The sequence below is a fragment of the Hemicordylus capensis genome, chromosome 6 (genome assembly GCF_027244095.1).
Source record: "Hemicordylus capensis ecotype Gifberg chromosome 6, rHemCap1.1.pri, whole genome shotgun sequence".
Lineage (NCBI taxonomy): Eukaryota > Metazoa > Chordata > Lepidosauria > Squamata > Cordylidae > Hemicordylus > Hemicordylus capensis.
Window position 1 is genome coordinate 23,292,770 of NC_069662.1, and position 21,635 is coordinate 23,314,404.

A 21,635-nucleotide genomic window follows, 5' to 3' on the forward strand; every position below is an offset into this window, starting at 1 on the left:
TGACTTACCACAACCAACAACTCTCTATAGAATCAATGTATTCTGGCATGTGTCTTTCTTAGAGAAAGTCTTTTCTTTTTTTTTTTAAATCTGCCTGAATGGATAGAAACAGACTTCATCATGTTCTAATTCAGCAGTTTCATACTAGAGTTTCCTTTTGCAAAAGAAAGAAAAAAATTGGCATTTTTTCTTTCCAGGCTGGAAATGCCAATAAGGCCTAAGGATGTGCACGAACCAAGTTGCACAAACCTGGCGCCACGAGGAGGGGAGCAGCAAGAGGGAGAGCCTCTTTAAAAAAGAGGAGAGCAGGTCATTCCCTGCTCTCCGCTGTACCATGCAGCTACCTGCTGGGGTGACACTCATCCCAAGAACCCACATATGGCACCAGCATACACATGGCATCCGCGCATGTGTGGGAGCATTTGTGTGGTCAGCAACATTCCTGGGATGAGCACTGCCCCAGCAGGAAGCATGGGGCAATGACCTGCTCTTTTTTTTCTTTTTCTTTTTAAAGCTCTCTCTCACTGCTCCCCAATCCATGGTGCCATACTGGCTCAGCCCTTGTCCAAACCGGTTCCGTGCCAAACGAGTGCATGGACCTCGGTTTGTGCACATCCTTAATAAAGCCTATAATTGGATGCGATTCTGGATGACTTTTATTTCTTATAGGAAGGGTTGGCCTCAGAGAGAGGTGAGGGGGCTTGCAGGGATACTTAAACAGCAGCATTTTCTGGTTCTGTCCCATAAATGGATACAGCTGCACACCCATTATTTAGTGTCCAGACTTCTACCCACACTCACCCTGACATCAGAGGAACCAGGAACTGACAGCTGGCATTTAAAAAGGCGAAGAAATCCAGGGTGGTAACATTCCTGTGACTGGGAAGCAGTGTGTATTCCTTCCCCACTCCACATCCAAATATAAGAAAAGTAATCGGTGAGGCCCAATATTGACCAAAGTAATTTTGTGTGGATGACACTTCTAGAAAAAGCTCAAGAAATTAACTATCAAATTATAATTTATTAGTGTGCTTGCAAAAAGGAAGTAAAATAGCATATTGAAATCTGTAGTATTTCAACATCAAAACATTATTCATTTTATTGAATAATTACCATATATGGTAAATTTGAGTCAGTAAATTCGAATATGAGAAAGAATTGCTTCTCTTGGACAGTGTTAAAAATCTTGAGAACAATGTTAAAATATATTCAGAATTTCTAATTAAAAATTACAATTTTAAACAAGTGTTTCCTGTGCATATTCTGGTGTAAAAAGTAGTGTATTCAGTTAATTTCAGCTGCAGGAGTATGTATGCAAAATCTAGTATCTATTGGTCATGGGGAAGTATGACTTTATTTCACACTATTCAAACAATGAATTCTTGAAAAATATATAATAACGAGTTCACAGTCTTTCAAACTCAGGTGGTATTTCAGGTAAGAATGTCGTAACATTTGGAAAATTGCTCTGCCAGTGCAATTGCCATCCCCATATTACGTAGGAGGAGGGTTTGCAAACGACAGTCTTACAGACTAGTCCAATGTTATATGGCCGCGGGAGGTGGTGGAGTGAGAGCAGAGCAGAGCATACAACCACCCTGCAAGCCAGTGTTATTGTCACGCAAGGAAAGCAGCTGGTGTGTCTGCATGCTTGCTCTCTCTCTCTCTCCCTCCCTCCCTCCCCTGTGTGCGCACTTGCTCTCTCACTCTGCCCCAAGGAAAGGGTTAACTACCTCCACAGCCCTGCTACATTTTCCTTTAAACTAAATGTAGAGCTCAAGTTTCAGAGGATTATAGAGCATTTTAAAATACTGTCGGAGTGAGCACCAGCAGTCAATTTCTATCGCTGGCAGTTTTGGATGTTCCAGCCAACACACACCAAAAAATACTCCTTAAATTGCTGCATAAGTAAATAAGATGTATTAAATTGCTTCCCTCCTACATGCAAGAGACGCAGCAATCGATTGCATGCAGAAGCCTTGCACTGCATCAGCTTGCAAGCCGACCTTTTGCCAGAGGCACCCTTTGAGCCAGACATCTGGGCAGAGGTCTGGCCCCCCATGCCCCCTGGCCCCCCAAATTGCCCTGGTGGTTGCTCCTTGCCACCACCAGCCCACACTGCACCAAGCAGGTGCATGATTTACTGTGCTGCATGGGCTGTCCCATCAGCGGCAGCACACCCACAGCCCGCCAGCGCCACGGAATTTTTGCATGGTCTACAACTTGGGGATTGTGTCTCCGGTGTGCTGCCGCATCTGCACCATGGGAAGCTCTCCCAGGTGCATGCACAGCCAGGCCGCTGCTTTGGCCTCAGCCATGACTCCTTGCCACGTTGGGGCCAAGCAAGGGAAGGGAGAGTGGAGGAGACAGCAGTAGCAAGAGGAGGCAGTCCAGTCAGCTCGCCCCTCACCAGATAAGCCACTCAGAGGACCCTGCACTGGGCACAGGCAGGCGGGCCTGGGGTGGTCACCATGGAGGGGGTCTGAGCAGGACTTGCCTGGGCTCCCACCGCTGCTTCTTCCTCCCTCTCTTTCTGCCCCTCAGAGATTGGGGAAGGCAGAGGCATTTTGGGGAGAGGGTCCATGCTTGCTTGTCCAAACCCCACCTTGCTCTGGAAGGCCTCTCCCATTACTTCAAGACACATTTGGGAGGTGGGGGGTGGCAGCTCCCAGGCTCTTTCTCTTTCTTTCTATGGGTAAAATCGGGACCCATATATTAAAAAATGGTAGGCAGCCATGTGGGTTCATTTGCGGGAGGAGGAATCCCAAGCACTCCCAACATAATATTGTTGGCTGGTGGGTAGATGTGGGATGGGTAGGGCTTCGGGGGGGGGGGGAAGGGATGCGCACAGAATGGCGTTTAGCCCAGCCCAGCGGTGGGGGCATTTACCTTAAGGAGCAGGGAGAGTACCCTCCCCCCCGCCGCCGCTGTGTTTCCCCCACTGCTGCTGTTGCCAAAATTGCTGATGTGGGGTGGCAGTGTACCTCCTTGCTGCCCTGGTCAGTATTGTACCGGAAGTGGCTGGTGTGCATGCATGACATGCGCATGCGCACTGGCAACCCTCCAGTATGATGCTGACCAGGGCAGGGGGAGGGTAAGGGCACCCTCCCTGCTCCTTAAAGATAACCCCTTCCACCACCTAAGTGGTCTCAATGCTGGACCTCCGAACTGCCATAAAAGGACGCCAAACTAGTTCGTGCACATTGCTACTGCCGGTGGGTGCCGTTCCCCAGCTCTTGCTGTGTCTCGTGATTGCAGCCCTTCCTTGTTTTGGAAATGGGGGGGTGGGGTGGCAATTAAAGGATAAATGCACCCCCAGGCCTATAAAGTTGGAGGTCAAATTTGAGTTAGGGCTTATCCCATCAGAATTCTGTTTTGTTAAAGTGCTCAAAGGTAAAGAGGGTGAATCCTCTCTGTATTTAGGGCTTTGGTGAGACCCTAGAGAATTGGGGCTGTATTTGCTTTTAAAAGGTGGTAGAGTCAGTTGGGTGGAGGATTCCTGCCCCCCATCTATTGTGCAGGGACAGTATAGGAGCCCCCCTTTATGGGGTAAATATGTTTGTAGGGTTGGGGAGTATGCTCCTGGGGGTGAGGAGTTGGGTTTTTTGTTTTTTTAAAAAATTAATAATTGGAACTGCCTTACTTCTGGGTCTTTTCACTGTATTTAGGCTTTGCGGGCATACTTTCCCCTTTCAGGACTGATGCTGTCCCTAAGCCAAGCTTGCTCCCTGTTTCAAGGCTGGTTTAGAGCAGCCATTCTTTGATGGTTGCTCCTCCCGCCTCCTGCTTTTAGCGTCCCAGAGGTTTTCTTTTCCTGTCCTTTGAGTCCCCTGATTGGTTTTTTATTCCTTCCAGCAAAGCATTCAATAAAAACCAAATGAACGCGGAAGATACGCCGTGTGAGTCACTCTACGTTTTATAGGTTTGCGGTTACCCCTTTGTGGCTCAGACTCGCGGAGTTTTATAGAGATAAATAAACTAGAACCACACCCTCCCGTCACAAGCCTGGTTGCCACTTCTGGTCTAAAACTGAGCTAGTTTCCCCCTGTGAAAAAGTTCATAGAGACCATAGAGATGTCCAAGGATAGAGCGATGTCATTACGGATTTCATCGTAGAAATGCCGAGGGAAGTCTCCTCCAATGAAAAGCATATATAGATTTTAACATAGAAATGCCGAGGGATAGAAGGACGATACTCTTCCGAGGCAAAACACATGGGGATTTGATCACAGAGATACCGAGGGATAGAGCGCCCTCACCAACGATTGGCGCTACCGGAAGTTCAGTGCATGTTTCTGCACTTTCGTCTCCCCGGATATTGTGCTCGATATCACTTCCTGGGAAATCCAAGATGGCGGGCCGCGCGTTGCTGGTGGCGCGAGGAGGCATTTACGGTGTTCTTGGTTGGTTTGAAAGGCCGGCGAAGAGCGGGGGCGGGGAGCTCGGGTGGGAAGTAAAAGGTCTCCTCCTCGCCTTCATCTGCAGCCTCCCTTGTTGGAAGCTCCGGGGCAGGAGCTCGTGACCTTTTGTGTCCTGGTCCGCCTACCTTCACGTTGCTAATGGCGGGTGGCGGCAACGGGGGCGGGGATGGGGATGGGGACGGGGACGGGGGGAGAAAAACCGGAACAAAAGTAGCTCGGTGGGATATGTGCGAGGCTTATTATTATTATTACATTTATATCCCGCTCTTCCTCCAAGGAGCCCAGAGCGGTGTACTACATACTTGAGTTTCTCCTCACAACAACCCTGTGAAGTAGGTGAGGCTGAGAGAGAAGTGACTGGCCCAGAGTCACCCAGCTAGTTTCATGGCTGAATGGGGATTTGAACTCAGGTCTCCCTGGTCCTAGTCCAGCACTCTAACCACTACACCACGCTGGCTTGCCCACCATTCATTCTCTGCATCAACCGGTCAGCCACAATCAATCTTTATTTTGGTTTTAGACCAGCATAAGGTAAAAGGAACTTGGGATATTAAAAGCAGTTTAAAAGGATAGAGTTTCTGCCTGTTGGCATAGAGATCGTTAAAAAATTACTATAGGATTACTGAAAAGCTAAGAACTATGAGTGTCTGTAAAAGAACTGTAAAATTGCCAAAACAGTGGCATGTGTTTATGAAATCTTAATAGGGCTAAAATCGGTGAGATTTTTGTTAAAAGTTACATGCTATAAAATTGCTGCGAAGCTAAAATCAGTAAGACAGTGTCTATAAAATACTGAAGATAAACTGAAACATTAAAAGCACTAGGGCTGAATGATTGGAGGATTAGTTCGTGCTGGTGGTCACAGCATAGTTGAATTCTGCATGCTGTGCAGAACTTAGCAACATTGTGGGTTATAGATGGATCACAGTCTGAGAACAATGAGACATAGTGTTGGCCTGAGCATCCTGATGAACTGTCAGGTAGTGGGAGGAAAGGGCATTTTGTACACCTCTTAGAACAGGCAGTAAAAGAGGTTATGCTCAGTAGCTTTAACTTGCCCTGAATTGCAGGGCCACAGACTTACTGGGAAAAGAATCTTCCTGTATCTGAGCATCACAGCAAGCCAGGGTCTTCTGTGATTAGGTGATTCTAGCTGTTCAAGGTATCTAGCAGGTGTAGTTATTTATGTTTTAACATTGCTTTTCCTTCAAGGAGCCCAGAGTGGTGTACTACATACTTAAGTTTTCTCCTCACAACAACCCTGTGAAGTAGGTTAGGCTGAGAGAGAAGTGACTGGCCCAGAGTCACCCAGCAAGTCTCATGGCTGAATGGGGATTTCAACTTGGGACTCCCCGGTCCTAGTCCAGTTCTCTAACCACTACACCACGCTGGCTCTCTTATGTACCTTAGACTTTCAGAGGGAAGAAAGTTTGGGGACTTGTCTAGGTTGGTTTTGTGTTCTGTGTCAATGATGCACTGTTTGATAAGTGTTCTGGCCTGCTCAGAACCCATGGAAAAATGGTCAGGAGGAGAGAGTCTAAGTAAGGGTAGTTTCATAGATAGAGATTGTTTCCATGTGGATTGAAAACCATCCATCAGTGTTGAGGGGGCTAGGCCCATTGGGAGGAGGGATAATCTCAGCCAGTACATTTGCGTATGGACAGCCAGGCTCTTGCTTCCACTTTCACCAGGCCTGCTTCCAATCATAGGGTGGTGTTAGAGACAACGGGGGACTTGCAGTACTGCTCTTAGGAATTTTGTTGGGACGAGCTCTAGTGGGGCATAGTTAGAGAAGTAGCTGAGCTGGGCACCGTATAAAGGTGGTGCCACCAACTTAGCATCAAATAGCTTAAGGGCTGTGGGTATGTCTTAGTCTCCTTTTGATTGGAAGAATTTTAGAATGGCAGTAGTACTTCTCTGGAAGTTTTGGGCAACTTATCTGCCATTGGCTTTCCTATTCCCAGAAGTGTGGAAAACCACCCTCAGGTATTTGAAGCGAGAGACCTGGTTGATGTCTTTCCCATGTATGTGCCAGGTAGGGATGTTCACATTTTGGGAGCAGCACAGGGGAACATTAAGAGGAGAGCAGGTCCTTACCTGCTCTTGGCCACCCCATACAGCTTCCTGCTGGGGTGGGGTGCAATCTAAGAAGCCTCACGTGGTGTCTGCATGCACATGGTCCTTGGGGGTCCTTGAGAGGATTGCCTTGTTGTCAGCATAAAGCAGGGAGAAGATATATTTCTCTGCCAGCTTTGGATGGTGGAACTCTTAGTTGTTTAGATGGCCCACCATGTTGTTAATGTAGAAGTTGAACAGGAGGAGCAAATATGCAATTTTGTTTGATGCCCTTGTTGGTTGGAACTGTGTTAGATAAGTGTCCTGGGGTGGGGGTTGCATCTAACTTCTAGGGATGTATCATTGTGCAGAGTATGGATGAGGGGGCATGAACGCGACACTCCCCTTGCAAGGATGACCTTTCTGCCAGTCCTGTGATTTTGTCCCTCCTTATAGCTGCTCAAGGCTTAGTTGCTGGTATATGCTCTGAGCCTGAGTTTTGGGTAGATTACAGTATCTGGTGGGTTTTTAACTTTTTAAATGGCTGGGGGTTCTGAGAGTTGCGGTCAACAACATCTGGGGATTCCTGTTAGAAGAACACTGATCAGGAGATCAAGAAGTACAAAAATAACATTTGTTTCTCTAACACTGCATTTTATAAAAGTAGACAGATAATCATTGCTACAAACGGAAGTTTCTGGTGTAGGTGGTGAGAGCCAATTTTGTTTGTGCCTTGCAGGCCTCCGTGGCTGCCTGTCTCGTCACTTGCAGGGTGTTCTAGCTACGGTAAGAATCGGGATGGAGATGCAATAAAAAAGCTGTGGTATTGCCACAGGTTCAGAGAGGAGAGATCCTGGCAGACTCTAATTTATGTGTGTGTTCTTCTGCAGCCAGCCATACCCTACACAGCCTTCCATGGGCAGGCTTTCTTTATACGAGGTTTTGCAGTTGAAGCTAAGAAAACATACGTACGGGACAAACCACATGTCAATGTTGGGACCATAGGACATGTGGACCACGGCAAGACCACGTTAACGGCAGCCATCACCAAAAGTGAGTGATTGGGGGAGGGGGCTGGTTATGGGAAGAATCTGGGGACGACTCTCTCGTTATGCCTGCTTTCATTCTCTTGACCCTGTTTCTGTCTCTGAATTCAGTGTAAAGCCAGAACTCCAGCCTTTCCAAAGCCAAACATCTTGAGTTTTCCCACCCCTGCACATGTTTACGCAGGGGAGGGAGGAGAGCTGGTCTTGTGGTAGCAAACATGACTTGTCCCCTTAGCTAAGCAAGGTCAGCCCTGGTTGCATTTGAATGGGAGACTAGAAGTGTGAGCACTGCAAGATATTCCCCTCAGGGGATGGAGCCGTTCTGGGAAGAGCAGAAGGTTCCAAATTCCCTCCCTGGCTCCTCCAAGATAGGGCTGAGAGAGTTTCCTGCCTGCAACCTTGGAGAAGCCGCTGCCAGTCTGTGAAGACAATACTGAGCTAGATGGACCAATGGTCTGACTCAGTATATGGCAGCTTCCTAGGTTCCTATGTACCTCTTTCCCAGCAGCTTGCCTGGGACTTGCAGTGTTATCTTTTCAGTGCCAAACGAAGACTTTCTTTTTTTGTTTTCCTTTCCCAGGCTTTTAAAGAGTTTTCATTTTTAACTGCCAGTTTTAATTGCTATGAATATTTTTGTAATTAGTTTTTGTTCAAAATTGTAAAAAGCTTTGGAATCTTTCTCTTGGAAGGCAGTATCATGAGCATGTGGTGGGGGGTGTTTGTCTGCCTTGGATTGAGACCCCTCTTGAGCCAATAGCCCTAGAAGTAGCAATATCCATAGATTTCCCCCCTCCTTTTTTCCTCTCTTTCTCAAGGCTGCTCTTTTGCATAACTAGCTTACATTTTGGGAGAGATAAGAAATCACAATAACCTCAGAGTTCCCCTCTACCTGAGGGAGCCGGGAGAGTTCTTCCTGACCAGCCGGATCTTGCCTCAGTTACTGAGAGTTGGCTTTGAAATTCAGGGCAAAGCTTCTGTGGAGATTGGATTATCATTCTTATCATGGCTGTTAGTGGCATAGTATTGTGTAATTGCTGCAGGATTGGAAGAATTTGGGTTTTTTGCTGGTGGTAAGTATTGTCTTTCTCCTTCATTACTTTACCCCATCACAGCAGTCAGTCACAAGAGACTAAATATTTCCCTATCCTAAGAAATTTCCCTATCCTACTCCTTTCAGACAAGAAGACATTTCAAGCAAAAGCTAAAGAACAGCATATAAGAGTCACAACTACTGTTAAAGTAAAGTGTGCTGTGGAATTGGTGTTGACTCCTGGCTACCACAGAGCCCTGTGATTGTCTTTGGTAGAATACAGGAGGGGTTTACCATTGCCTCCATCTACACAGAATGAGATGATGCCTTTCAGCATCTTCCTATATCGCTGCTGCCCAATATAGGTGTTTCCCATAGTCTGGGGAACATACCAGTGGGGATTCGAACAGGCAACCTCTGGCTTGGTAGTCAAGCCAGTTCCCTGCTGTGCCATTGGGCTACTTTAATTTTAAAAAAGTTTTCCTTTCTCCATCTGACTAAATAAGTGCGTACATAAAGGATATTTTATATGTATGAAATATATGTATGATTTTTGCCAGGCGTGATTTCTGTTTGGTTGCTAAGGGAATTTGTGAGTGTCTGTGCTTTTGTCATTTGATTGATTGATTAAGTGCCGTTAAGTCGGTGTCGACTCTTAGCGACCACATAGATAGATTCTCTCCAGGATGATCTGTCTTCAACTTGGCCTTTAAGGTCTCTCAGTGTTGTATTCATTGCTTTGGTGATCGAGTCCATCCACTTTGCTGCTGGTGCTGGTCGTCCTCTTCTTCTCTTTCCTTCAACCTTCACCAGCGTTATGGACTTCTCAAGGGAGCTGGGTCTTCGCACAGTGTGTCCAAAGTATGATAGTTTGAGCCTGGTCATTTATGCCTCCAGTGAAAATTCTGGATTGATTTGTTCTATGATCCATTTGTTTGTTTTCCTGTCATAGGACTGCACAAATACAAACTGGGGCTGCTGGTTGCTGTGATTTGGGATCACATCAGAAATGATAGATTGTTTTTGCTTTGTCATTTTGTAACCATTTGAATTGGCTTCTGAATTCACATTCTTAGGATTGGTGCATGTGGCTAAGTTGTTGTTCATGACAACTCCCAGCATCCCTACAAGGGATGTGCATGGAACTGGGTGGGGGTGGCTCGAGGGGGTGTGGGGTCTTGCTTTAAGGGCGGGGGAGGGTGCACTTACCCCTCTTCCCCGCTTTCCACCCACCGGTGCTCGGTTTTGGTAAAAGCCTTCGGGGTGGCAGTGTACCTCCCTGATGCCTCTTCCTCCTCTCCGGTGCATGCACGCCTGATACTTTCAGCCAAAGAGGAGGAAGGGATGGCAGGGAGGTACAATACCGCTCCGAAGGCTTTTACCAAAACCGAGCACTGGGGGGGGGGTAAGTGTACCCTCCCCCGCCCTTAAAGCGAGACCGCCCTCTGCCTTCGAACCCACCCAGTGTTCGAACCTGTTCGGAGGCCCATAAAAGGGCTTCTGGACAGGTTCGTGCACATCCCTAATCCCTACCTGCAGTGGCCTTTGGCTGGGGATTATGGGAGTTATAATCAACAACATCTGGGAATCCCTGTTGGAAGGAATACTGGTTAGGCCTTCTGGCCTAATGTCACCCAGTAAAGTTCATGACTGAGTGGGGAAGAATTTGAACCCAGGTCTCTAATCCCAGCCTAATCCCAGTGGTAGAGCATGTGAATGCAAAAGGTCCCAAGTGGAACCCCTGGCACCTTCAAGTTGGGCTGGGAGAGACTCCTGCCTGAAGCCCTGGAGAGCTACTGCCACTCAGTGTGGACAATCCTGGGCTTTGTCCAAAGAAGACTTGTGCATTTCCCTCAAAGAGGCAGGAGCTCCAGGTGATGATGCAGCTCTTTCATCTCACTGCAAGAAAGAAATGCAAGCACAAACACATGCATGCTGGTTTGATGCATCCCTTTTGTTAGGAGTGGGGCCGAAATTTCCTTAAAACTTGTATCATCAAATCCAGTTTACTAGCAATATTTCAGTGGAGTTTTCCATTGCTGCCTCTCCCCCTCTCTATACATACAGGCACACACGAAATTTCATAGTTGGATTTGGCTCATGTTCCTCATTTAAATCTTGGGCTGCCTAACTCCCTTTTCTACATGTTTTATTATTCACAGCAGAGTTCACAGACAAGCAGTATCCTAACAATATTTCTGTGGGCTGTTGCTGACTGGGACTTACATTCCTCATCTGTGTTCATTTTCACATTTTTGGTGATGTTGCATCAATGCTGGTCTAATAGAAGTAACCTTATTTCAGTACATGACCAGGAAACTGCCACCCCCAGCAGCAACCACAGTATACATGTTGATGATGGTCTATAAATGTAATACATTTGTTGGGTTGTACCTGATGGTACACTTACAGTGCACTCCTATACAAATCTACTTGGAAGTAAGTCCCATTGAGTTCAGTAGGGCTTACTCCCAGGTAAGTGGGTATAGGATTGCAGCTGTAGTCATAACTAATTTAAGTCCATTTATTTCAGTGGGTCTACTCTAAGCAGGATTAATACTAGACACAACCTGTTGTGTTTTGATTTCTTAAATACTTGGTGTATGCAGGAAAGATCCAGAAGAGATCCTGTTGATGCCCATGGACAAAACATAAATGAAATAGCCTCTAAACTAGGGGTGAGCAGCTGGGGGCCAAAGAGCCAAATTCAACCCTTAAATGCTTTCCATCTGGACCAGTACATTTGGCCGCTCACAAGTTTTTGGATGTCTGCTCAGTTAATTTGAGATCCCGCTCAGGTTTAATCAGGAAAGCCCCATTCTGAATGCACATGCACACACACTGCCTGGATACTCCCTCCCAGGACAAAACTCATTCTGCACACAGATGAGAAAAATGAGAGAGAACACTGATCTGGACTGCTGTCTTGCTCCAGTCCCAAAGTCCTACATACGCCATTCTGTACCTCACTCACTTTTTCTGAAGCTACCACAGGCAAAGAGTCCTTGAACCCTCTCTCCGTCAATATGAGCAGTGAGAGAGGCTTTGACAAAGCCCTCTCCTGATTCCATACCTCAGCTGCTCATTCTCCGCTGCTGTGTGAGGACAACTCCCTGGGTTATCATCCCATGCTCGCTCCAGGGCAGGACGTATGCAAATTAGAAAGCTATAAAAGGAGCCGGATGGTAACCCCACCCAGTTCTTTTTGTCCTGCTACTGCTAACGCTCCAGGAAAGGATACTCAGCCTTGCTTCGTTCCTCCTCAGATAAGCTTTTTACCTCGCTCCTTCCTCCGCTTAAGCCTCTTTCCTCCTTGTTTGGCTCCTCGACTGCCCCCCTCCTCTCCCCCTCTTCAAAAAAAAAAAAAAAAGGCATTTTTCTTTTGCAAAGGCTCCCTTCCGAGCCTCTCTCTCCGCTTCACCCCGCTCGTATCCTCCGCTCTCCGCTTGCTGCCCAGACCTTTCTCTCTCTCTTCCCCTTCTGCCATGGAGCAGCCGTGCCTTCAGGGCCTCCGACCGTGCACAGAGAGGCAAAAGGCACAAACTGCAAAGGCGGACCGCCCCGCTGCGAGCGCGGCCACTGCTAGACCCGCTACAGCTGCGCCCAGGACAACTGCGTCCCCCCCGGGTGAGGGCACCTCGGCAGCACCGCCCCCCTCTGCAGCGGCGGGCGCCTCAAAGAGAGACCGGCATGCTGCCGCCGCCGCACGTGCGGGCGCGCAGAGCGAAGGACGCCATTTTGACTCGTCCCTCAACGAGGCAGAGCATGCGAGGGCCCAGCAGCAGCGCAGGGGAGCCCAAGTACTGGAGCTGCTCACAGCGGTCAGATCCTCGGAGGCCACCGGTTCCTCGGGAGAGGAGGAGGGCATCGCACAGACTGAGGAGGGTGAGTTTGGGCAGCAGTCCCCTAGCAGATCGGCGGGAACAGGTGCCCCCGAGGGCAGGTAGCCCCCCTCCATGGCCCCAATTCAGGCCTCGCCATTGGATAGCCCCCCTCTGCTCGTACCAATAGTGGCTTCAATGGCGGCTTCGGCAGGAGACCAGGGAGCGGGCCCTCCCCCTCCCACCTCCTCTGCAGCCCCAGGGACAGAGATGCCGGACAGCTGGAAAACCTGGATCAGCGATGTGCTCTCGCAAGCCCTGAATCAGCACAAGGGGGGAAAGAAGAGCCGCAAGTGAAGGAGGCGATCTCCCTCCCTCCCCCCCCTTCTGATTCTGATTCTGCCCCGCATGGAAAATCCCACAGAAAGAGGCAGAAGGGCTGCAAGGGGCAGCATAAGGGGCGTAGGGATCCCAGACCCGCTGCCACACGTTCTGCTCTAATCCACTCTTCGGAAGACTCATGTCCAGAGTCTCCTACCCACCTAGGAAAGGTCCCTGCTCCCCCTCATTCCCCCTCGGGCCAAGCTGGGGCAGCCTTTACAGGGGGAGTATCCCCTGATCTGGCGGACTTGGGGGACAATTCCAGGGAAGAAGGGGAGTGGTCTGATGGACAGACGGGGATGGAGGAATCCACCCCTCAGTTTAAGTGCCTTTTTCCATCTGATGATTTTTCCATGTTGTTTGTTAAGGCCATGCGCACCCTGGGTCTCACTATTGAGGGTTTGCAATCTGGGGCTATTCCCTCCAAGGAATCTCTGGTATTACCTACACATTCTTCACCAGAGCTCCTGTTTCCCTTGCCAAATACCTTCTCGGAGGTTCTCCAGCAGGAGTGGCAAGCACCAGCAGTCCAGAAGAAGGTCTCCTCCTTAGCTAACAAGCACTACGTGTTCATCCCTTCAGCAGCTGCACAACTCCAAACGCCTCCGGTAGATGCTCACGTCTCAGCCCTGACCTCTTGTGCAGTCCTCCCACGAGATGGAGAGTCGATGCTGAAGGACCCTGCCGAAAAGAGAATCGAAGTACAGTTAAAGAGAAATAACGATTGTATCTCTCTATCAGAGCCTCCATAGCTGCCTCTATCATTTCTCGGGCAGCACTACTCTGGACCGATGAGTTGCTTCAATCTCCTCCCCCAGATCCAGCCAGGTCCCGCCAGATTGCCCTAAAGCTCCAGAAGGCACAAGCCTACATTGCTGACACCACCCTGGATGCGGTACGTTTCGGGGCCCGGGCTACAGCTACTAATGTTATTGCTAGGCGAACCCTTTGGCTCCGCCACTGGCAGGTTGATGCATCATCAAAAGCCAACTTAGTGGCAGTCCCCTTCTCGGCCACTAAGCTTTTTGGGGATGAAGCCCTTAAGGACATCCTCATTGAATCCAAGGATAGAAAGATGACCCTTCCCAGCCAGGAGGGATGACCAGCGCCAAGTTCGTTCCTTTCGCCCCTGCGAGCGAGACAACAGATTTAGACGCCCCAATTGGCCAAAGGGAAACTTCCCCACCAAGTCCAATTCAAGAGCCCAGCCGGGCCAGCAGTTTAAGCCATGTCAAGAACAGTGACTCTTTAAGGATAGGAGGTCGCCTCTCCCACTTTTACCATGCCTGGGAGGTGTCCACCACAGACAAATGGGTCCTGAAAACAGTTTTAGAGGGATACTTAATAGAGTTGTCAGGCCGCCCACTAGACAGGTTTCTTCCCACTCCAACATCTCGATCCATCAAAAGACACAGAATCCTTCAACAGGCCATAAACCACCTATTAGCCATCACAGCCATAGAACCGGTCCCCCCTCAAGAGCACTGTCAAGGGCTTTATTCAATCTTATTCACCGTGCCCAAGCGGGACAGCACCTACAGGGCAGTCCTCGATCTAAAATCCTTAAACCGGTGGGTACGCAAGCGCAGGTTCCGTATGGAGACTCTCTGCTCCATCACGGAGGGCCTGCAACACGGGGACCTGATGGCATCAGTGGATCTGACAGAGGCCTATCTGCATGTTCCTATTCACCCTCTATCCTGTCATCTTCTCAGATTCTGTTACAGGGGAGCACATTATCAGTATCGAGCCCTCCCATTCGGCCTTTCCGCGGCCCCAAGGGCATTCACAAAGGTGCTGGCCCCTCTAGTAGCCTATATCCGCCTGCAAAAGGTCTGCCTCTCTGCATATTTGGATGATTTGATCGTACTGTCGCGAGACCAAGCAGAACGGGACGTCCAGATCACCCTAGAGGCCCTAACGTCCCACGGTTTCCAGGTCAACCACGCCAAGAGCCACCTGTCTCCCATGTTCAGACTCCAGCACTTAGGAGTAGTCCTGGACACCCAAAGGGACCGATTGTTTCTTCCAGAGGAACGAAGACTCAAGATTTGGTCCATGACATCGAAGACCCTGGCGACCAGCAGGCCTCGCGTCCTTCATCTGGCTCAGTTATTGGGTCTACTGGTTTCCTCCATCGACTCTGTCCCCTGGGCAAGGTTCCATCTTCGTTGCCTCCAGTGGTTCCTTCTCCCCTTCCAGGGGGGACATTGCCTCCAAGTCGTCCAGGAGGGTTCAATTGTCTCAAGAAGTGCGCTCTTCGCTCCGCTGGTGGCTCTGCAAGAAAAACCTAGAGGCTGGCAAGCCCTTTCTGGACCCCCCTCGGATTCTCATCACCACGGACGCAAGCCTTTGGGGATGGGGAGCTCACTGCCTTTCTCAGTCAGCTCAGGGCAAGTGGTCCCCCGAGGAGTCGGGCCACAGCATGAATTGGATGGAGCTTCGTGCGATTCGCTTGGCCCTTCAAGCCTTCCTACCTGTGCTGAGGGGCAAGCATGTCCTGGTCCAGACCGACAACGTGACGGCAAAGGCACACGTCAACTGGCAAGGTGGCACCAGGTCTCGCTTCCTTCATCAGGAGGCAGTTCTGCTTCTTCATTGGGCCGAATCTCACCTGTCCTCCCTATCAGCAGTCCACCTGAAGGGAGAACTGAACGTACAAGCGGACTGGCTGAGCCGGCAAGACATCCACCCAGCCGAATGGGCCCTGAGCCACAGAGCCTTCTTATTCCTGTCCAAAAGACTGGGAGCCCCTCAAGTCGACTTGTTTGCCACTCCCAGCAACACCCAGCTTCCACGGTTCTTCAGCCGGTTCCAGTGCCCACAGGCGGAACAGACAGACGCCATGACGGCTCCCTGACCAGGGACCCTCCTCTACGCCTTCCCACCAGTTCCGCTTCTGGCCAGACTTCTCAGGCGCATTTGGCTCCTGGGGGCCAGGGTGATTCTAGTGGCCCCTCACTGGCCCTGCAGGCCGTGGTTCCCAGAGATCCTGAACCTCGCAACCGGGCCTCCAGTTCTTCTTCCTGTCTCCGCAGACCTGCTCTCACAGGGCCCAGTACTCCATCCGGATCCCGCCTGGTTCCAGCTTGCCGCCTGGCACTTGAACGGGAGCTGCTAGGGGGCTTTGGTTACTCCCAGAGCGTTCTAGACACCCTGATGGCCTCCAGACGCTCCTCCACTCACTGCATATACCAGTGCACTTGGAGAGTTTTCCTCAGATGGCGCAGAAACAGGCACCTGACTCCGAGGGCATGTTCCCTACCTGAACTGCTACAATTCCTACAGGACGGCCTTGACAAGGGCCTTAAGGCCAATACTGTCAAGCGGCACGCTTCGGCATTGGCTCCTCTCCTGCCACCATTCAAGGGCAAGCCTCTCTTGTCCCACGCCCACCTAAAGCGTTTCCTTCATGGAGCATCACTAACATCACCTCCTGTAGTACATAGGTTCCCTACGTGGGACCTCCACAAGGTCTTGCGAGTCCTTCACAAGCCTCCATTTGAACCGATTAGGTCCATTTCCTTACGCTGCCTCTCCCTGAAGTTGGCCTTCCTGCTGGCCGTCACCTCGGCCAGAAAGATCTCAGAATTAGCCTCGCTATCCTCCGATCCCAGGTTCTGTATATTCTCGGCTGATTCAGTAACCTTAATCCCAGACCCTTCAGTTCTTCCTAAGGTCGCCTCCATGTTTCACAAGTCTCAAAACCTGGTCCTGCCCTCCTTCTGTCCAAAGCCTGTCCACCCCAGGGAAAAGGAGTGGCATAAGTTGGATGTTCGCCGCTGCTTGAAGACCTACCTTAAAAGAACCGCCTCCTTCAGGACGACGGACTCCTTATTTGTCTCCTTCCTACTGGCCTCCATGGGCCAAAAGGTCTCCTCAGCTGTCATTGGTCGTTGGATCAGAGCTTGCATCTCCTTGGCATACGAGACCCAACACTTGCCTCCACCCACGCGAATCACAGCGCATTCAACTAGAGCGGCCTCCACTTCAGCAGCGTTCTCCACCAATGCCCCGTGGGAGGAGATCTGCAGAGCAGCCACGTGGGCGTCCCCGTCCACCTTCACCAGGCACTACAAGATGGACACTATGCACTCTGCTCAGGCTGCCTTTGGCAGAAGGGTTCTGCAACATGTCCTTCCCCCTCAGTAGCCTGAGACCCCCACCCTGGGTCACGTGGCTGTGGTATGTCCCCAGGGAGTTGTCCTCACACAGCAGCCAAGAATGGAGCATTGGTACTCACCGTGAAGGCTTCTTCTGGCTGCTGTTGTAGAGGACAACTCGACCCTCCCTATGCGGTCCCAGACTCCTGGGGGGATGGTTCTCTATCTTCCTCCTGTTTGTTTACCTGTTTACCTGTTTCCATTTACTGGCCTTTTCTACTCATGTGTGTGTTATTGAGGTTTCCTTCCGTTCGAAGCTTGGCTGACTACAAGAACTGGGTGGGGTTACCATCCGGCTCCTTTTATAGCTTTCTAATTTGCATACGTCCTGTCCTGGAGCGAGCATGGGATGATAACCCAGGGAGTTGTCCTCTACAACAGCAGCCAGAAGAAGCCTTCACGGTGAGTACCTATGCTCCATTCCCCTGCGTAAGCCAAGAGATGGGGGGAAAGAGGGATGCTGGGTAATGTAGCAGCTGTGATCTCTTAGCAGCCTGAGGTGTGTGCATATATTTTGTGCGCTTCTATGACAAAGGGGTTTCTTCTGTCAAATGTGCGTTTTTTTCATAGAACCAGCCCTACAACCCATTCCTCCCCGCCATCCTCTTTCCTGACACCTCTGGCACAGAAGAAACCCCACTGTCATAAAAGCGCACAAGAAAAATGCCCACACGGAAAAATCCTTGCGTTGGAGTGTAGTATATATGTGGGCATTTTTCCGTGTGAGCAATGCTCCATGTGCACATTTTTCTTGTGCGCTTTTATGACAGGTTTTTTTTTCCTGTGCGCAATTTTCTTGTGGGCTTTTTTCATGTGCGCTTTTTTTCAGGTTACCTGTAGGGCCATAGCTCAGTGGTATTGCATTTGATTTGCATGTAGAAGGCCCCAGATTCAATCCCTGGCCTGTTCAGATAGGCTTGGGAAAGATGGCCAAAACGGCCATCTTTGGAGCAGCTGCTGCCAGTCAGTGTCAACAATGGTCTGTCTCAGTATAAGGCAGCTTCTGATGTTCCTTGGATTCCCTTTGCTCTTTGTACTTGGGCCATCTCCCTCTGTAGTTTGCTACCTGATGGAGACACCAAAGATTTGCCTGGCACTTGCTTTAAAGCCTGTTTTCATTTCATTGTAACTTGCTTATTTTTTATTTGTATTCCTTCTTTTTAATTAAAAGATTAAAAATTGGACGAAAAGTTACCTAAATAAGCAAAGGGCTCTGCCAACGCCTCTGCTGCTGTTCGAGCTTGGGGGAGAAGGACTCACTTCCACCCAAGCAGTGTTACCGACTTTTCAGTCCTTGCTCATTGTCCTTGATCATTCAAATATGGCCCCTGCTTAAGGGCAGGGAGCAGCTGAGTAGGACAACAGATCCAGTGTTCTTCCTAGAAAACTCCGACCTCCTGACTTCTGCTCACCTTGCCTTCTCTTCTCGTCTCCCAGTTCTGTCAGAGGCAGGAGGAGCCCAGTTCAAGAAATATGAAGACATTGATAATGCACCAGAAGAGAAGGCACGTGGGATCACAATCAATGCTTCCCACGTTGAATATTCAACAGCCAACCGCCATTATTCGCACACAGATTGCCCTGGGCATGCTGATTACGTTAAGGTGTGTGTAAGGAGGTGGGATCCCCAGGTAACCCTGAGAACTCCAAAGCTGCTCCTCCAGAACTATTTGCAGAATGCTGATTATATTTCCAACATGGGTTTAAAATACACGGGTGGCTGGAAGGGTTGCGGAGACCTGCAGTGCTTGCTTTCTCTACAGGAGATATTTCCATGCAGGCCACATAAATGCAGGGGGTGAGGGTGGGGTTGGTTTGTCAAAGGGGCTTATGTTGGAGAGAAACCAAATCCTGATCCACTTGTTCTCTTTAGAACATGATTACAGGGACGGCACCCCTAGATGGCTGTATTCTTGTGGTGGCAGCGACAGATGGGCAGATGCCACAGACAAGGGAGCACCTTCTGCTTGCAAAGCAGGTGAGCTAGTGGGAGGTGGCTGTTCCGATTGGGCACATCCTTGTAGGGATTCACAGGGTGCTTCTCTTGAGCAGGGCTGCAAGTCAGGAGGACTCGGCCTCACTCAGCGTCTCATCCTTCTGTTTTCTCTCCTGCTGACCCCAGATCGGAGTGAAGCATATTGTGGTGTACATCAACAAAGCTGACGCAGTGGATGATAAGGAAATGGTGGAGTTGGTGGAGCTGGAGATCCGGGAACTGCTCACGGAGTTTGGCTACAATGGGGAGATGGTACCTGTGATTGTCGGCTCCGCGCTGTGTGCCTTGGAGGTATGTGGCATGCTATGTCCCACTGGTGGCGGCAGCGGCTTCTCTTCTTCACTGTTGCTGCCACCCACTTGCTTGCTGGGGAGCAAGCAGTTGGCAGTGCCTCCTTGCTGTCACTGTCTTTCGCTTCCTCGCCCCTCTGGGTCAGGAGGAGGAGATGAGTGAACCAACAGATGGCCGTGGTGCTAAAGACAGGTTTGGGGGGCTCTTGAGAATGGGCCTCAGCAGGGCCTCTTTCTACAGAAGTTCTTCCCTTTTGCTGTGTAGTTTTTATCATCTCCCTGCCTTGTTCCTTGCAGCACCGAAACCCAGAGTTGGGCTTGAACTCCATCATGAAACTGCTTGATGCAGTGGATACACACATTCCTCTGCCAGAGCGTGAACTTGACAAACCTTTCCTGCTCCCTATAGAGCACATTTACTCTATACCAGGTACCTGCCCATATCATTTCCATAAGTTAGCTACCCTTGTTTTAGGAGAGAAGCTATTAAACGCCCTTTATTATGCTCCTGCGGTGGTGGGTGGCTATTCTGTACCCCTGAAGGTGGGCCATATTAGTTTCATCTGGTTTGTTTGTTCCAGGCAGAGGTACTGTGGTGACGGGCACCCTTGAACGTGGCACTGTCAAGAAAGGGGAGGAGTGTGAATTTGTCGGGCACAACCGGAACATGCGTTCTGTGGTGACTGGTAAGTCTTGTCCATTTTGGGGGCTATTCTGTCATCTCGTGGTCTTTCTTTTCCATTTGCTATTCCTCATGGAGGGACTCGGCCAAATTGCTCATTGGAGGGAAGCTGAAAAATGTTTGCAAAGGATGACACTTTTGTTTGCTTCAGGTGTTGAGATGTTCCGCAAACAACTGGACCGGGCAGAGGCTGGTGACAATCTGGGTGCTCTGGTACGGGGGCTGAAACGGGAGGATGTACGTCGGGGAATGGTCATGTGCAAGCCAGGTTCCATTAAGCCGCACCAGAAAGTTGAGGCTCAGGTAAGCAGGAATGGGTGAATGAGCAAGCAAATGAATCTGGATCATCCCAGGGAAAATAAGGACTAAAATTATTGATGAGGCCCTTCTTAGAATGTTTGTTTTTCCAAAAAATGCTGTATTGCTGTTCTAACATTTGTTACAGGTTGTGCTTTACTGAACTTACCGTATATACATTTGTAAAAGGGTGGGGTATACACAAATTGATGTATGGGTAGAGATGTGATGTTGAGAATTGCTAATACAAGGATGCTTTCCTGTCCCCATCAGTGGGGATGGTAGTTGTCTGCCCTTAAGGCTACATGTAGAGCACACAAGATACGCTGCTATTCTGGGTGGTCCTGTTATGCCGGCAATCCCAAACTCAGGCTCTTTTGAGCCTTTGCCACAGTACAGCAGTCCCAGATGAGGCAAACACATCTCCTGTTTCCTAGATCTACGTCCTGAGCAAAGAGGAGGGTGGTCGACACAAGCCTTTTGTTTCAAGCTTCACTCCTGTCATGTTTTCTCTGACCTGGGACATGGCCTGTCGAGTGGAACTACCGGAGGGAAAGGTGCGTATCTGTCTTCTCCCACTTCTACTTCCTCTTCCACAGGTTGCCACCTATGAGCCTTGCTTTCACTTAAGTCTGCACTGAGTGGTCAGAATCAGAAGCAGTCTTCAGAGCTGGCAGCATCCTCTTGCTGTGGCCTACCCCCCGTTGCAAACAGATGCAACCCTAAAGCTGACTCCTGAGTATTCCAGAGCTCCTTTCTTTTGTGCCCTTTCTGTAGGAACTAGTGATGCCAGGGGAGGACACCTCTCTGACTCTGGTACTGCGGCAGCCCATGGTCTTGGAGGAGGGGCAGCGCTTCACATTGCGGGATGGACACAAAACCATTGGCACGGGAGTGGTCACCAAGACACTGCAGCTGGCTCCAGGCGATGCGGAGAAGTGGGCAGAGTAAGGGTGCATTCCTCTGAAGCATGTTTTGCAACACGATTTCCCACCACCCCACAGGTGGACTGTGTGAAACCTGACATTAAGACGGTTGGACAAAGGAGGAGCTGTTCAGGCATCAGAATGAGTTGTAGGCAATTTCTCAGAGAACCCCTTTCTGGTGAAACGACCCAGAATGCAAGTCTCCCTCCAAGTGGTCACCTCCCTGCCTTGTCTAGGAGAGAGGCACTGGCTTAATGACTTGATGTGTTCTCATTTCAGAGGGGAAGGGAATGGGTTAAATAAAAAATTGAAGCTGATCTTGAGGCCTAAGGTTTTTTTGAGGGGTAGGCAATGTTTTCAAGAAAGGGTGTGCTCTTTTCTCTTATGCACCCCCCCCTCCTTTTTTTTTTTCTGGCTTTGCATTGTTCAGAAAATGTTTGTCCCTGTAGTTGGGAGGGGATACAGATGAACAGAGAATAGGGCCCTAGAGCCTAGGCAGTTGCAAAAGGAAATTTGAATACAAATGG

At 49.7% G+C, this 21,635-nt stretch overlaps 1 protein-coding gene across 1 annotated transcript; it reads left to right on the forward strand.

Moving 5' to 3' along the window:
• The first annotated feature begins 4,277 nt into the window (after window positions 1-4,277).
• On the forward strand, window positions 4,278-21,425 carry TUFM (Tu translation elongation factor, mitochondrial). The gene is made up of 11 exons (XM_053260680.1): window positions 4,278-4,403; window positions 7,216-7,262; window positions 7,367-7,529; window positions 18,355-18,521; window positions 18,791-18,895; window positions 19,040-19,204; window positions 19,501-19,633; window positions 19,785-19,889; window positions 20,037-20,188; window positions 20,620-20,739; window positions 20,960-21,425. The coding sequence occupies exons 1-11, from the start codon at window positions 4,352-4,354 to the stop codon at window positions 21,131-21,133; spliced, it is 1,383 nt and encodes a 460-aa protein (XP_053116655.1). The 5' UTR covers window positions 4,278-4,351; the 3' UTR covers window positions 21,134-21,425.
• Window positions 21,426-21,635: the final 210 nt, after the last annotated feature.